We start from the raw sequence: 17339 nt of genomic DNA on the forward strand, positions 1-17339 counted from the left end.
TTGGCCCCAGTTGTAGCATTTAATCGGTGAGATGGGATAGAATGTATTTTTCCTATAGGCAAATTCATTGTCACAGGCACTGAGACATGCTGAGATTTCTGAGAACTTTGCAACACCAATAAGAGTTAATCATTATTAGTTTTGTTCATTCGACTGAGATTGTCTGCGAGTAGTAATGACAGGGGAGAAAAATCTGGAGAAACCTACATGTGAAAGAAAATCAGGTCCCATCCAGTAGCCATTGCAGAACTGTCCATGGTACTTATGTAAAACAATAGCAATGCTTTTATTTTGGAAAAAGCCTTTGAAATTGAAAAATGACACAAGATGTTTTGTAGGAACATAATGTGACAAAAAATTGAACTAAAGGTGGAGACTCTAGGGAAGGTGACCACAAAGAGCCTTAAGAAATATTTGAAAGGAATCAAGACTGGATAATCAAAGTAGCATGTCGAGGATAGACTGGGAGTTTATATCTACCAATTTTTCTTAATTCACTCATGGAATGTGTGCATCACGAGCTGTGTCAGGAATTATTGCCTATCCCTAGTTGCCCTGGAGAAGATGGTGGTGACCTGCCTTCTTGAATCACTGCAGTTCATGCACTGTAGGTAGATCCACAATACAATTAAGGAGGGAATTCCAGAATTTTGACCCAGCGACAGTGAAGAAATAGCAATACATTTCCAAGTCAGGACGGTGAGTGGCTTGGAGGGAAGCTTGCAGATGGTTATGTTCCTAAGTATCTGCGGTCTTTGTTCTTCTAAATGGAAGTATTTGTGGGATTGGACGGCGCTATGTAAAGATCTTTGTTGGGTTATGGGAGGAATGCCAAGTACTTGGGAAAATTGCATATCTGGAAGAGGTAACTGTGTTGGGGATGGGTGAGACCATAATTTGAACAGATTGAGAATTTTAAAATCAAGGCATTGGTTGATGAGGATCCAGTGGTTGTGGGTTGACATAGTGGTGAGAAATGAATGGCACATGTTGCGAGAGGGTTCAGGCAGAGGAGACTGAACGAGCTCCAAGGGTGGAAGATGGAACCAAAATCATGGATGGAGGTTTGAGTGGCACATAAATTGAAGGTGGAACAGAATCAGATCAGGCACCTGCTCTTGGTCACAGAGGAGGAGGTCGTCTAGTGTCCAAGCTGTATAATGGATTTGGTCGCTTGGAAACAGAGTTTGTGTTTGAGGCTAAAGAACTTCTTTCATTTTAGTTTTGAATTGGAGAGAATTTTAGTTCAATCAGGACTGTACATCAGACTAACAGCTAGACAGCAACAAAGCTTTGCGTTCTGCCTCTAAGGTCTAGCTGCTCTAAGAAATGATCTCAAAAAACATTCTCTGAACTCTTCATCCAAGTTACTACTGCTAATTTGATTTTTCCAGTGTGATTTAAATTAGTCACAGGATGTGAATGTCTCTGGCTGGGCCAGCATTGATTACCTATCCCTAGTTAAGAATAAACCACACTGTTGTGCATCTGGAGTTACTTCTAGACCAGGTGGGGATGGCAGATTTCCATCTCAAAATATGTTAGTGAACCATTGTTTTTACAACAGTGGTTACTTGGTCAGCATTAGATGTGCTTTTTACAAAGAATCACTGAATCCCTACAATGTGGAAGGAGGCCATTCTGCCCATCAAGTTCACAACTACCTACCAAGGAGCATCCCGCCCATTTCTACCTCCATATTTCCCATGGCTAATCCATCTAGCCTGCAGATCCCTGGACTCCATAGCAATTTAGCATGGCCAATCAATCTAATCTGCACATCTGGGATTATGGGAGGAAACCCACGCAGATACGGGAAGAATGTGCAAACTCCACACAGACAGTCAGCCAAGGGGATTCCCTGTGCTGTGAGGCAGCAGTGCCAATCTCTGAGCCACCATGCCATCCAAGTCTGTCACAGTGGGATTCAAACCTGTGTTCGTAGGCATCAGCCTGGGGTTCTGGATTGCTAGACCAGTGAATAACAATGACACCACCACCCCTCGCGAAAGTGTATGTAGTTTGTGAAATGGCTGATGAAGGGCTTATGCCCGAAACGTCGAATTTCCTATTCCTTGGATGCTGCCTAATCTGCTGTGCTTTAACCAGGAACGCATTTTCAGCTGTGAAATGGCTGTCTCAATTTTGGCATGTCCAGGGACATTCGTGAGGAGGATTATTTTAGGGCTGGCTAACTTTTTTTTATTCTTGATGGGATGATGCAAACATCACTGTCAAGGTCAGAATTTATTGCCTAAAAAGTTTTGAGAATGTGGTTGTGATCTGCCCCCTTGAACCTTTGTGATGTGGATACTCATATCTCATGGTCTTAGATGGAGAATTCAGGGACCGTGGCCCAGTGGCAGTGAGTTAATGGTGAGGGTTCTAAATCAGGATAGTGAGGGATTTGGAGGGGAAGCTGCAGGCAATAGTCCCCATGCATCTGCTACTCCTACTCTTCCAGATTGTGGGTTTGAAAAATATCTGCTTTGGAAAGAGATTTAGCATATTTCTACATTGCATTTTGTAGACAGAATAATTGATGGTGCAGTCTTGATAGAGGAGGAGCACATACAGAGTGTCAGTCAAGTGAGTCGCTCTCCCTTGGATGGTGTTGAGCTTCTTGAATTTTATTCATAGAATCCCTACAGTGTGGAAGCAGGCCATTCGGGCCATTGAGTCCATACTGGCCCTCCGAAGAGCATCCCAACTAGATCCACCCCCCCCTACCTTATCCCTGTAACCCTGCATTTGCCATGGCTAATCCGCCTAGCCTGCACATCCCTTGACACTACGGGGCAATTTAGCATGGCCAATCCGCCCTAACTCTCCGTGATTCTCTGTGTGGAGTTTGCACATTCTCCCCGTGTCTGCGTGGGTTTCATCCAGGTGCTCCGCTTTCCTTACACAGTCCAAAAATTTGCAGGTTAGGTGAATTGGCCATGCTGAATTGCCCGTAGTGTTAGGTGAAGGGTAAATGTAGTTGAATGGGCCTGGGTGGATTGCACTTCGGTGGGTCAGCGTGGACTTGTTGGGCCGAAGGGCCTGTTTCCACACTGTAAGTAATCTGTAAGTAACTAAGTAATCTGTAAGTAACCTAACCGGTACATCTTTGGAGTGTGGGTGGAAATTGGAGCTCCCAGAGGAAACCCACACAGACACAGGGGAGAATGTGCAGACTCCACACAGACAGTCTCCTGGAAGTGAAATCGAACCTGGGTTCCTGGCACGGTGAGCTCTTATTGGATGAGCTCTCATCCAGGCAAGTGGAGAGAACGTCATCACACTCCAGGCTTGTAGACAATAGAAACTCTTGGAAATCTCGGGTAAGAGGTGGTAAAGTAGTGGGCAATATCGCTGCACCGGTGATCATGATGAATGCTCTAGGGACATGGGATTGGATCCCATTCTGGCAGATGGTGAAATTCATAAAGCTGGAACTATAAAGCGAGGTGGATGGTGACCCATGAAGTCAATTGCTTTTGTAAACAGCTATCTGATTTGCTAATGTTGTCCTTTCCTGGTCTGGCCTCCATGTGACTCCAAACACTCCAGAGCAATGTTGTTGACTCTGAACTGTCCCCTGAGATGGCCCAGCAAGCCTGTTAGCTGTATTAAATCAGGATGAAATCTACAAAAAGGAACTAATCGAGCACTCAGCATCAACATTGGCAATGGGAGCAACGACTGCAAATCCAGCCCTTTTTGCTCTGTAATCTCATGTAAAAATCTTACGTAAAGAGTAGAAAAATAAAGGAGTTCATATCTCCTTCAAAGTGGATAGGATAGTGAAGAAGGCGTTTGGTATGTTTACCTTTATTGGTCAGAATATTGATTACAGGAGTTGGGACGTCATGTTCCAGCTGTACAGGACACTGGTTAGGCCACTGTTGATATATTGCGTGCAATTCTGGTCTCCTTCCTATCGGAAAGATGTTGTGAAACTTGAAAGGGTTCAGAAAAGATTTACAAGGATGTTGCCAGGGTTGGAGGATTTGAGCTATAGGGAGAGGCTAAATAGGTTGGAGCTGTTTTCCTAGGAGTGTCAGAGGCTGAGGAGTGAATTTGTAGAGGTTTATAATGAATAGGGTAAATAGATAAGGTCTTTTCCCTGGGTTGGGGGAGTCCAGAACTGGAGGGCATAGGTTTGGGGTGAGAGGGGAAGCATTTAAAATGGAGCTAAGGGGCAACTTTTTCACACAGAGGGTGGTGTGTGTATGGAATGAGCTGCCAGAGCAAGTGGTGAAAGCTGGTACAATTGCAACATTTAAAAGGCATCAAGGTGGGTAAATTAATAGGAATGGTTGAGAGGCGTATGCGCTAAGTGCTGGCAAATGGGATTAGGTTAGGATATCTGGTCGGCATGAACTAGTTGGACAGAAGGGTCTGTTTCCTTGCTGAACATCTCTATGACTCTATGATTAAATAAGTTATAAATTCAACAGGACAGTTCTTCACAGTATGAAGTAGTAAATAAGAAATAAAGTTAAAAGTTCCAAATTACAATCCTTCTTTAGCCATCGGCCTGCAATTGTTCCATACTCAGGTCAATCTCTCCCCCATCTCTTGACCCCCACACTAGGTTCGATTTCTCCATCTCCATGCCTCTGCACTGCTGTCTCACTGCCGACTGCCATCCAGGCTCATCAGCCTCGCCACAGGCCTCCAGAGTCCCGAGCTGGTGCCACTCTGGGCCCCAGCCACTTCCATGATGCCGCTGACTGCCAGAGGTCTGCCGGGTACACCAACCACCTCGTGGCTAACCGGCACAGTCTCTGCTTTTGGTCCCTAGCTGCTGCCAACACCGTCACTGCCTCCACGACTGAGCTCAGGAGCACTCCTCTGCCGCCATTTTGAAATTTCTAGGTAGACCTAACAATACACAATAGGTGCAGGAGTAGGCCATTCTGCCCTTCGAGCCAGCACCACCATTCATTGTGATCATGGCTGATTATCCTCAATCAGTATCCTGCCTTATCCCTATAACCCTTGATTCCACTATCCTTAAGAGTTCTATCCAACTACCTAACACATCACGGCAGACTTTCTCAAAATGACTTTAGACAACTGAGTGGAATACTTATCCGTTTCAGGGGGCTGTTGGGAGGCAGTCACATTTCTGAGGGTCATACTTCAGTGAGACTGGGTAAAAAAAGGTGGATTCCCAACCTTTCATTTCAAATGCTAAGTGAAAGCCATGTGGCAAGGGTAGTTAGCAATAAGACTGAGACATCATGCTTGGGTTTGATGCTAGATCTGATTTCCAGGACCTACTTTGGGTTGAGATTTATTCCCACAACCTCTGACTCTGAAACTGCAAACATCTGAGTTGCAAATGACACAGGCCATAAATACAAACTTCAAAAAGGAATATGCTGTGAGGGAGCAACAGACATTTATGAGTTTTCTGATCATGATTTTCAAATCAAAGGCATCCTCTCTCATCATTTGCTCTGTTGGCAGAAAGGAACTGCAAATATTCAATTTATTAATCCCTGTCAAAAAGACAGTGAGTTTCTCTATTTCAGTGTTGTCCACATTGTTTGTTTGCTTTTGAAATCTCTATTCTGCTGATTTTTCCTAATTTGGCATTTTTCAACAGCCGTGTGTGATCCACCGTGCCAGAACAGAGGCTCGTGTTCACGACCTCAGCTCTGCGTCTGTCGGTCAGGGTTCCAGGGTTCAAGGTGTGAAGAAATTGTTCCAGAACAGCCCTACATACCCCGCATATTCTCGTCAAGATCCTTCCCATCTCGGTCGTCTGCTTTGCGCTCAAACATATTCCAGAGGACTGACAGCAGCACAAAAAACACGACAAGGCGTAAAAATGAACCCTCAGCAGGACATAGAGCTTCACTAATAGGCCAAAGCTCTGTGTAAGTAGCAGTTTGATTTATTCTTCCACATGGGTGTTTTGAACATCAGGGAAATGGTTTTCTCATCAGTGTTCTATTAATATGCAGTGTTTTGGTAATCAATATTGTTGCAGACAGTTTGTAAGGTTTCGAATTAACCTCTCTCCCTGTTTTCCCCAGCCATCTGCAAGCATAAAGTGACTTAAACTATCTTAAAACAATATTTCCATGCTCCATTCTGGGCCATGGCTTTACAAGAACCACAGCATCACTCTGGTAAAGCTAAACCAGAAGTGAGGTATATTTGTGGACGGCACAGTGGCACAGTGGTTAGCACTGCTGCCTCACAGCGCCAGAGACCCGGGTTCAACTCCTGCCTCAGGTGACTGACTGTGTGCTCCGGTTTCCTCCCACAGTCCAAAGATGTGCAGGTCAGGTGAATTGGCCATGCTAAATTGTGTGTTAGGTAAGGGGCAAATGTAGGGGTATGGGTGGGTTGCGCTTTGGCGGGTTAGTGTGGACTTGTTGGGCCAAAGGGCCTGTTTCCACACTGTAATTAATCTAATATGAAACAAAGATCTGCAGATGCTGGAAATCAGAAATTACTGGAAAACCTCAGCAGGTCAGGCAGCATTTGTGGAGAAAATAAAAGAGTTCAAGATTCAGGATCAGTGACCCTCCATCTTTAGAATTGTTTTGGATCCAAAACATTAACTCTGCTTTCTCTCCACAGAGACAAAAAAAACTGCAGATGCTGGAATCCAGAGGGGCTGGAAGAACACAGCAAGCCAGGCAGCATCAGGAGAAGTCAATGTTTCAGATGTGACCAAAATCCTGAAGAAGGGTTACACCCGAAACGTTGACTTCTCCACCTCCTGATGCTGCCTGGCTTGCTGAGTTCTTCCAGCCCACTGCTTGTCTACCTTCTTTTCAAAGATGCTGCCTGACCCGAGTTTATCCAGCAATTTCTGATTTTATAAGGTTTAGTTAATGATTAGATGGGGGTGGAAAACCAAGCAACACAAGCAAACAAAAAAGTGAAACATAGAATTGGAATGAAGAAGAGATTATTCAATTAGTAACAACTTTATTGAAATACAACCAAGGGACACCAGTGTTCTTGCTTTTACAATGGAGCCCAAAACTCCAAAGATTGCAGTTGCCAGTCTTGGATTCCTACGGTGGATGACTGACTGGCTGGTTGTCCAACAGCTGAGTTGTAGGCTGTGTCTTCTCTTTAAATCCCCTTCGCAAATTGTCTGAGAAAGATTTGCTGAAATATAACTTCTGCCTCAGTGCTTTCATAAAAGGAGTTTTTTTCTTGCATAGTGCACAAATTTGGGTTGTTGCTGCTTTTGTATAGGCCAGAGTCTTTTCCTTTGTAACTCAGAGTTAGAAGTGTTGATGTTGTCATCACTAATGTATGGAATAGTGCTGACCCTGCAACTGCCTGCGATTTCAAATGTGGACAGTGAAAACGTAGTTGAGGTTAATATTGAGAGTCATGTGACCAAGCCTATTAGGGAAGGAGAGACAATGGGTTGCTTTGCAAAGGGATCATTATCAATGCCCTATTTGAGGGATTAAATGGGAAGTCATTAAGGTGTGCATCTATAAGATGGTGGAGAACTTGCAAATGTATTGTGTAAGGGTTTTTGATGGAGGTTGGTGTTAATGCCTTGCATGACTTCAACTTCAGAGATGTTTTGAAAAGGTAACTGAAGGTTCACTCTCACGATGACACAGCCTGGAGTTTTCACTGTGTTTTTAAGGCATTCACAATGGGTTGACTCTTACTTTTTTTTGGCAATGTCTGAGTTGATTATTTGGAGGAATTTTGACAACAAGGCCTACTGAATTTCCTTGCTATATCTTCCCAAACTAGTGCCATTAACTACCTAACCCGTCATATGGCATCCCTCACCATCTGACTCTAGACTGATCTTAACCACCACCACCACCACCACCCTGACTGATTAGAGCTGGCCACCTAGGTCAGGGCAGTATCTACAGTGCTGAAGAAGGGTCAGCGGTGCTGCGAGAATGTGGTGCTGGAAAAGCACAGCAGGTCAGGCAGCATCCGAGAAACAGGAGAATCGACGTTTCGGGCATAAGCCCTGCATCAGGAATGAGGCTTGTGAGCTGAGGGGCAGGGAGATAAATGGGAGGGGCGTGGGGCTGGGGGCAAGGTAGCTAAGAGTGAGATAGGTTGGGGGTGAAGATGATAGGTCAGAGAGCAAGGTGAAGCAGATAGGTGGGAAGGAAGATGGACAGGTAGGACAATACAAGAGGGTGCTGCTGAGTTTGAAGGTTGGATCTGGTATAAGGTGGGGGGAGGGGAAATCCACATTAATGTGTTTGGAGAGTCCCAAGGCGGAAGATAAGGCATTCTTCCTCCAGGCGTCGGGTGGTTAAGATTTGCTGATGGAGGAGGCCCAGCACCTGCATGTCCTTGGCAGAGTGGGAGGGGCAGTTAATGTGTTCGGCCATGGGGAACACACACGAAGCAACCTCACCGCCATGTGGCAGAACACTTTAACACCCCTTCCCACTCCTCCAAGGACATGCAAGTGGTGGGCCTCCTCCAAATCCTAACCACCTGACACCTGGAGGAAGAACGCGTCATCTTCCACCTTGGGATCCTCCAACCACACGGGATCAATGTGGACTTCACCAGTTTCCTCATTTCCCCTCCCCACACCTTATTCCAAATCCGACCTTCCAACTCGGTACCACCCTCTTGACCTGTTTTACCTGTCCATCTTCCTTCCCACCTATCCACTCCACCGTCCTCTCTGACCTATTGCTATTACTCCCACCTCTATCTACATACCGCATTCTCAGTTTCCTCCCAGTCCCCCCCCCCCCCCCCCCCCTCTCATTTATCTGTCTACCTCCTTGGTTCACAAGCCTCATTCCAGAAATGTCGACTCTCCTGCTCCTCGGATGCTGCCTGACCTACTGTGCTTTTCCAGCATCACACTCTCCACTCTGATCTCCAGCATCTGCAGTCCTCACTTTCTCCCAGTGCTGTGAGAATGTCACATCCTTTTCTGCTCCTACAGAATAAGTGTCACAGCCTTCTTTCTGCTTTCTCACACTTGCTCTATCTTTGTCACTGCACCCATGTCGTACCAAGGCTCACCTTCTACCACTCTCATTGTGGGCTGCAACATCTTCCCTCACTCGATCCCAGCTGTCTCTCAGCCTCCTACACCCACCACCTCTGCATGATCTGTGCACTTTCTCCTTACTCCCTCGGAGTATCTCACCACCTCTCAACAACCTACACCAGGACTAACATTATTGTAGATCCACCCACTTTCAAATCACTCAGTCTATCGCTTCCTCTCATCACAAGAGACGGCAGTGAGGGCAGACAGCAGTGGAAGGCTATTGAGGCTAGGTCTGATTTGGAGGTGCCAGTGTTGAACTGGGGTGTACAAAGTTACAAATCACACAACACCAGGTTATAGCCCACAGGTTTAATTGGAAGCATTAGATATTAATGTGCATTCAAGGCTGAGACAGACAAATTTTTAATTGTTAAAGGAATCAAGGGTTGTGGGAAAAGGCAGGAAAGTGGTTTAGAGGATTACAGATCATCCATGATCACTTGATAGGCAGTGCAGACTTGATGGGCTGAATGGCCTACATCTGCTTTTACATCTTATTTTCTTAAGGGTGGTCACCTATTGCAAAAGTTTTTCTGGCAGATGTCTGGATTCTGAAAGGAAGTATAACGCCATTTCCCTTCCCCGAATCAAGCACGTCCTCACTTTGAGGAAGCTCTCGACACTTAGGAGAATTAATGGGTCATTTTCAAATTGGCAGGTAGTGGGGTGCCACAGGGATCAGGTTTAGGACCCCAGCTATGCACAATATATACTAATGATTTGGATGAGGGAACAAAATGTAACATCTCAAAGTTTGCAGATGACACTAAGCTAGGTGGGAGGGTGAACGGTGACTAGGATGCATAGATCCTTCGCCATGATCAGGACAGGTTGGGTGAGTGGGTGAATCAATGGCAGATGCAGTATAATTTGGATAAATGTGAGGTTATGCACTTTCAAAGCAAAAACAAGAAGGACAGATGTCAGAGGTAGTTTCTTTACAGAGGGAGTAGTAGGGGTGTGGAATGCACTGCCTGCAACAGTGATAGACCTGCCAACTTTAATGGCATTTAAATTGTCATTGGACAGGCATATGGATGAAAATGGAATACTGTAGAATAGATGGGCTTCAGATTGGTTCCACAGGTCAGCGCAAAATTGAGGGCTGAAGGGTCTGCACAGCACTGTAATGTTCTATGTTCTACTACCTGAATGGCTGTAAATTGGGAGAGGGGAGTGTGCAGTGGGACCTGGGTGCCCTTGTGCACCAGTCACTGAAGGTGAGCATGCGGGTGCAGCAGGCAGTAAAGAAGGCAAATGGTATGTTGGTCTCTATCGAGAGAGGTCTTGTGTATAGGAGCAGGGATGTGTTGTTGCAGTTATACAGGGCCTTGGTGAGGCTACACCTAGAATATTGTGTGTAGTTTTGGTCTCTTTTTCTGAGGAAGGATGTCCTTGCTCTTGAGGGAGTACAGTGAGGGTCTCCCAGCCTCATTCCACGGATGGCAGGACTGACGTATGAAGAGAGATTGACTGGATTAAGATTGTTTTCACTGGAGTTCAGACAAATGAGGGAAATTTCATAGAGACTTATAACATTGTAATGGCACTAGATAGGGTAGATGCAGGGAGCATGTTCCCAATGGTGGGTGTGTTCAGGGGTTACAGTCTGAAGATTTGGGGTGGACCATTTAGGTTAGAGATGAGACATTTCTTCACCCAGAGAGTGGTGAGCCTGTGGAATTTATTACCACAGGAAGTAGTTGTTACCAAAACATTGAATGTATTCAAGAGGCAGCTAGGTATCGCACTTGGGGCAAATGGGCTCAAAGGTTATGGGGAGTAATCAGGATTAGGCTGTTGAGTTGGACGATCAACCACGATCATGATGAATGGTGCAGGCTCGAAAGACTGAATGGCCTCCTCCTGCTCCCATCTTCTAAGTTTCTATGTTTCTTTCCGGTAAAGTTGCAGCCTTGTATTCATACTTAATGTTGTAGCCAACCTCTTTCCATTGGGTCAGACCCCGGCTCACTTTCAACCGTCAGTTAACTCCAGAAATAGTTGGGGTTATGTCGGCAAAAAAGTTTTTTTTCAATTTAACCTGTCCCTCTTTAATTTAAGATGTCAGTTTGTCTTCCAATAAAATTCAACTAATGATGTTAACTTCTCAAAGGAATCTTCCTATTAGGGCCAAACTGCTTTAAGAATTTTGGGATTTGACTGATTCTTAATGAAGGCTTTTGCCCAAAACATCAATGTTCCTGCACCTCAGATGCTGCCTGAACTGCTGCACTTTTCCAGCACCACACTCATACATTTTGGCTGGTATGTATTACGTAGGGTTACAGTGACAGAATATTCAGCTGAGCCATTCCATGCCAGTTTTTTTTTGTCCAGATGAGCATCCCTCTCTGCTTTAAGTTGCAAGTGTCTAACCCCTTCTTTCCCTGGTATCCCTCTCAACTTCACCCTAAATGCTATTCTCTTGAGCCATTTTTTTTGTGTTAACGCGTATCATATTCTTTTAAAAAACGAAAAACGGTGGATGCTGTAAATCAGAAACAAAACCGGAAATCGCTGGAAAGCTCAGCAGGTCTGGTATCATCTGTGGAAAGAAATCAGAGTTAATGTTTCGGATCCAGTGACCCTTCTTCAGAAGTCGAGGAAGGGTCACCGGACCTGAAACGTAAACTTTGATTTCTCCCCACAGATGCTGCCAGGCCTACTTGGCTTTTCCAGCAATTTCTGTTTCTGTATCACATTCTTATCACTGTTTGGGTTGAGAGGTTTCTTACAAATGTCTTGCTAGCTTTCTTGTTGACTAACCGATATCAATGGCCTCAGGTGTGTGCCCTCACTCACAACTGGAAACAGTCAATCTTTACCCAACTGATCCATAAACCTTTCAGAATTTGAAGCTCTCTTGTTTAACCATCTGTGATGGCCTTATGGTTTCAATGCTAGGCTATTCATCCAAAGACCCAGGTAATGCCTTGGGAACTTCAGCACGAATCCTGCCACTGTAAATGGGGGAATTTGAGTTCAATAAGAAGTATCTGGAATTAAGAGTTTAAAGATGACTATGATACCATTGTTGATTGTTAGAAAAATCCTTCTGGTTCACTAATGTCCTTCAGGGAAGGACACTGCCATCCTTACCTGGTCTGGCCTACAGGTAACTCCATACTAACAGCAATTTGGGTGACTCTTATCGCCTTATGGGCAATTAGGAATGCGCAATAAACGCTGGCCTAGTTAGAGACTCACACATCCTTTGAATGAATGAAAAAAGCAATCTCTTTAGCCTTCTTGTCTCAAGAGAAAAAAGACCCAAACTGATCTTTCCTGATATATACACCATTATACACTGTTCTGGTGTTATCCTTTGTAAATTACATCTGCATCCTCTTCAGATATCATTCTATCCTTTTTGAATTACAGAGATCAGATTTTGGTTTGGTACAGGTTTAACATAAGGAAAAGACAATGTATCTTAATTTTGTGTTTTTTAAAATTAGAGTCATAGAGTTATAGTGATGCACAAAGCAGAAACAGACCCTTCGGTCCAATTAGTCCATGCCGACCAAATATCCTAAATTAATCTAGTTCCATTTTCCAGTATTTGGCCCATATCCCTCTAATCTCTTCCTATTCATGTACCTATCCAGGTGAATGGTGGACTGAAATGGGAAAGAACTATTTTAAAGCCAGTCATTTTGAGGATTGCTGTATGTTTTAAAAACCAAGTAACCTTACCCATGTGGCAATAATTGTTTGAGCAAGCAGCATCTTAATTGCAGATGAATAATGCATGGACGCAGCTGGGTGGCAACAAGAACTTGATTGGTCTATAGGTGAGTGACCTGTTGCTGATGACAAAAATCTTCTGCCTGGCAACAATTCTGTGATTGGTTGTCAAGTTACTGATTGGCTTGGAAATGGGAACAGGTCAGAGAGAGAAAATAGTTTGATCTCCACCAGCTCATGGAGCATCTGTATGTTTTCTTCAGGGTTTGGAGGGCTATGGGCCAGCTGCTGGCAGGTGGGACTAGATTGGGTTGGTATATCTGGTCAGCATGGATGGGTTGGACCGAAGGATCTGTTTCCATGCTGTACATCTCTATGACTCTATGACTCTAAAACCCTCTTTAAACCTGAAGAAAATCAGTTTCTCTTTCTTGGAGCAATTTTTCTCAGTTGGAATAACTGCGAGACTGGTTAGAAATGAACCAGCCATTTTGAGTCCCTTGTGCAACAGCGGAAGCATTCACAGAAAGCCAACTGAGCGCTAAGATTCTGATCAGCCATAAAGATCATGATCAATAAAAACAAGAATTGCTGGCAAAGCTCAACAGGTCTGGTAGCATATGTGGACAGAAACCAGATTAATATTTTGCGTCCTGTGACTCTTCCTCAGATCATCGTAAGGATTAGAGAAACTGATACCTTGGCAAAATGAGGTGGATAGCTTACTCATGAGAAAAGGTGTACAGCAATTTGTTTACTGCTGCTAATTACCGACTAAAATGTTACTGGTCAAGATGTTGAATGAGCTGGCATTTATCAGAGAACTGGAATATAGCAAACTTTTTTATTAACCAGCAGCTTTGGGAAAAGAGTGGGCTGGTTGATAAACTATTCTGGTTAATCAAGGAGTCCTCATAATCAATGTAAAAACACACTCTAATTAATCGAAACATAATACAGGGGAGTGTATGCATCACAGTTATACTCTGTTTCCAGCATAAATCACTTAAATAATAATGCAATTCTGCCTTAAATAAAACATGCCAGCAGACAGCCTTCTTACTCACACCCTCAACTGATTACTTGGGACATTATGGAGATTCTGATAGAATGGTAAACTTCTGCCATTTCAGGTATCTAATTTTTGCTGGTTTATCAAGAGTGCCCATTCATAAGGTGAAGATTAAAACAAAGTTTGATCCACTTTTAAGGAGATCTGGGAAGTTCAATCAGTTGGAATCACACCAAGACAATAACAAGATCGATCCATTTAGTTTTATTGTGTGGATAAGTTCCTTAATAAGTGAATCCCATGTTGTTTTGTGAATTTCCTCTCAACCTACTAAACTTCCTAAACAGCAAGGATGACCCCCTGTGCGTTATCCAGGTTACATCCACCAATACAAACTGTACTTCTAGCCCAAGTGTGATTTGCAGGAGCTTACCGAGAGATTTTCATAATTAATTATTCTGCCCCCTTTGAAATCTTCATGATTACTAAGAAATGATGTCAGCATATGACATGAGTGTTGAAATATACACTTTTATGAACTGGACAATTACTTCTTTAAAGGTCTCAAGAATAACTGCAGAGGAGAGCTACAATATGGCATTGAGTAGTTTGAGGCTCACGCAAAACATTAATGATGCTTTGAGGCTTTTAATGAAGAAAATGGCTCCTCGATATTGGCAGAAATCAGATAGAAGCTACAGAGTGATGTCTGATCTTCAGCAGTGGACTTCAGTGTCGTCATGCAATAGTGGTGTTCCTTAAACCTTCTTCTTTTCACCTGTATAACTATGAGTTGTTAATTCATGACTCTCTCATTGAGGAGAACCTCTTGCAGATGGGTAGCTCATCCTCATCCAATCGTTGCTCCTCCGGGGGCTTCACTATCTGCGTGTCACCTGCTGTGACATCCGTCATTTGTTTAATTCCATCTATACCCACCAGCACCTGAGCCTGTCTTCAATGAGACAAATATCCGAGCAGATCTTGATGCAGGGACCAAGAGTGGGTTTGATTCTCAAAGTTCAAAAAGGGAAGAGTGTCATTCTTTTCTCATTGACCTATTTTTCCTAATCAACTTGTTCAGAGATGTTGTTACACACCTCTGGGTCAGGTGGGACTTAAACGTGGGCCTCCTAATCCTGTATCACAAGAGGATCCAGAATATTCAATGTTAACCTTCCTGCTTTAATTCAGATCATTGAATGCCATGTTCGTCTGGACATGAGAGAATTGAGTCTCATTATTGCCTTTGTCTAAAGTACTTTGCAAACCACTTTTCCCTAATTAAGTCTTGCAAATCAGTACCATCATTTCAATCTTTTGCTGCTTTCTCTTTCTGTATGATGTAATCTCTCTCTTTCACGCACACACACACACACACTCATTCGCAAGATATTCCTCCATTCATGGACCCTAATCGAGGAAGTATTTCCTGTTTGTTGAGTTGTAATTTTGAGGCTATTTCTGTGTTCTAATCCATAGCTTTTGATTTTACAGAGCTTTAGGTCTTAGCCTTTCGTTGAACGTAATTCTGACCCCCAATTACATTTGTGTCTTTCAATGCTGACCACCCTATCCCCTTCAAACAGCCCCCCACTCTACTGCTGTGATCCGGGTGTAATGTTCCTCTCTTCCATTGGATTAGAATTAATGAACTGCCAAAGAACTTATAGATGAGCCGACTACACAAATTAACATGGAAACACTGCTGTAGATGATCAATAGATACAAATCCAAGAATAGTCAAGACCATTCAGTTTCAGGGTGTCTGTGTTTAACATCTCCCCATCCTCAAAAAAAATGTCTTTGTAATTTAATATGAGCAATTCCTTGGATTATATCACACAGTAGGTAAAAAATACTCATTCAACATGAGATTGGAGGTAGGAGTGACATTTAATTGGGTTGGAGGGTGTTGAGTGGAGATCCCTGCTGCCTTTTTCCTTCTGCCTTGATGAGGTTTGGGGTTGTCTCTGTCCAGCGAGTAGGGGGAAATAAACCCAGGCCTGTTTGCTTGTATATTCCCAGTGATGTTGATGGGAATCCCTCATTGTCAGGCACTCAGTGCCAAATTGACAGATCTGGCATTGGGAAGAGATGGTCTACACTTGCTGCCAGCCCCCTTACCCCACCTTCTGCTGTGACTGCCAGCCTTGTGAGGCCTATCCTTCCCTTACTTCCTTGTATCCTTCAGTGATTAAGGAACTCTAATGGGTGCATTGCCAATAGGTATCTTCACATCTGCCATTACACTGTTTGCAGAGATTTCCTGGATTTGCAATTTCTGCCCTCACTCAGATGGAGAAACTAGTAAAGCTGGGACTAAGACACATCTCATATACATCAAGATGGAAGTCCAAGTATAATTTTCAAGGATTACTTTTACTTAAACTGATTTTGCCCTTCCAATAATGTTCTCGTTCCCATAAGAAGAACCTTCACCACTTTTTAAGCTTGTTAACTGGTCTATAATTTGATCTCTCCCCAGAATGCATTTTTGTCCATTTGTGGGGAAGGCCTCTATCAGCCAGAATAAATTTCACTCAGTGGGTGGCACTGTGGCTCCTCACAGTGTCAGAGACCCAAGTTTGATCGCACCCTCAGGCATCTGTCTGTGGGGAGTTTGCACATTCTCTCCATGTCTGCATGGTTTCCTCTGGATGCTTCAGTTTCCTCCCACAGTCTGAAGATATGCAAGTTAGGTGGATTGGCCATGCTAAATTGTTCATAGTTTCCAGGGCTGTGTTGGTTAAGTGGATTAGCCACACTGAGGTGTCTATGGAATCCAAGGATGTGCAGGCCAAGTGGATTAGCTAGGGGAAATGCAAGGTTATGGGGATAGGGTAGAAGGCTGGGCCTGGGTGGGATGCTCTTTGGAGGGTCGGTACAGATTTGATGGGCTGAATGGTCTTTTTCTGCGCTATACCGATTCTTTGATTAAATGTGTTCAATTCTTGGACTTAAAGTCTGGCTGAAGATTTGTAGCTCGGGTGTCCGTTGTTGTGGTTCTGTTCGCCGAGCTGGAAGTTTTTGCTGCAAATGTTTCGTTCCCTGGCTAGGGAACATCATCAGTGCTATTGGAGCCTCCTGTGAAGCGCTGCTTTGATGTTTCTTCCGGTATTTATAGTGGTTTGTTCTTGCCGCTTCCGGGTGTCAGTTTCAGCTGTAGTAGTTTGTATGTGGGGTCCAGGTCGATGTGTCTGTTGATGGATGTTCTTGCCGTTTCTGGGTGTCAGTTTCAGCTGTAGTGGTTTGTATATGGGGTCCAGGTCTATGTGTCTGTTAATGGAGTTTGTGGATGAATGCCATGCCTCTAGGAATTCCCTGGCTGTTCTCTGTCTGGCTTGTCCTATGATGGTAGTGTTTTCCCAGTCAAATTCATGTTCCTGGTTGTCTGAGTGTATGGCTACTAGGGATAGCTGGTCGTGTCGTTTTGTGGCTAAAAAACGACACAAAACGACACGACCAGCTATCCCTAGTAGCCATACACTCAGACAACCAGGAACATGAATTTGACTGGGAAAACACTACCATCATAGGACAAGCCAGACAGAGAACAGCCAGGGAATTCCTAGAGGCATGGCATTCATCCACAAACTCCATTAA

General features: G+C 44.0%; 1 protein-coding gene across 1 annotated transcript in view; it reads left to right on the forward strand.

Moving 5' to 3' along the window:
* Window positions 1-17339, forward strand: part of LOC132818217 (latent-transforming growth factor beta-binding protein 2-like) — a 437178-nt gene that overhangs the window by 62778 nt on the left and 357061 nt on the right. The window contains exon 3 of the mRNA XM_060828998.1: window positions 5603-5876. Coding sequence (XP_060684981.1) covers window positions 5603-5876 — 274 coding nt within the window. The remainder of the gene's footprint in view (window positions 1-5602; window positions 5877-17339) is intronic.

Source organism: Hemiscyllium ocellatum, chromosome 8 (genome assembly GCF_020745735.1).
Source record: "Hemiscyllium ocellatum isolate sHemOce1 chromosome 8, sHemOce1.pat.X.cur, whole genome shotgun sequence".
Lineage (NCBI taxonomy): Eukaryota > Metazoa > Chordata > Chondrichthyes > Orectolobiformes > Hemiscylliidae > Hemiscyllium > Hemiscyllium ocellatum.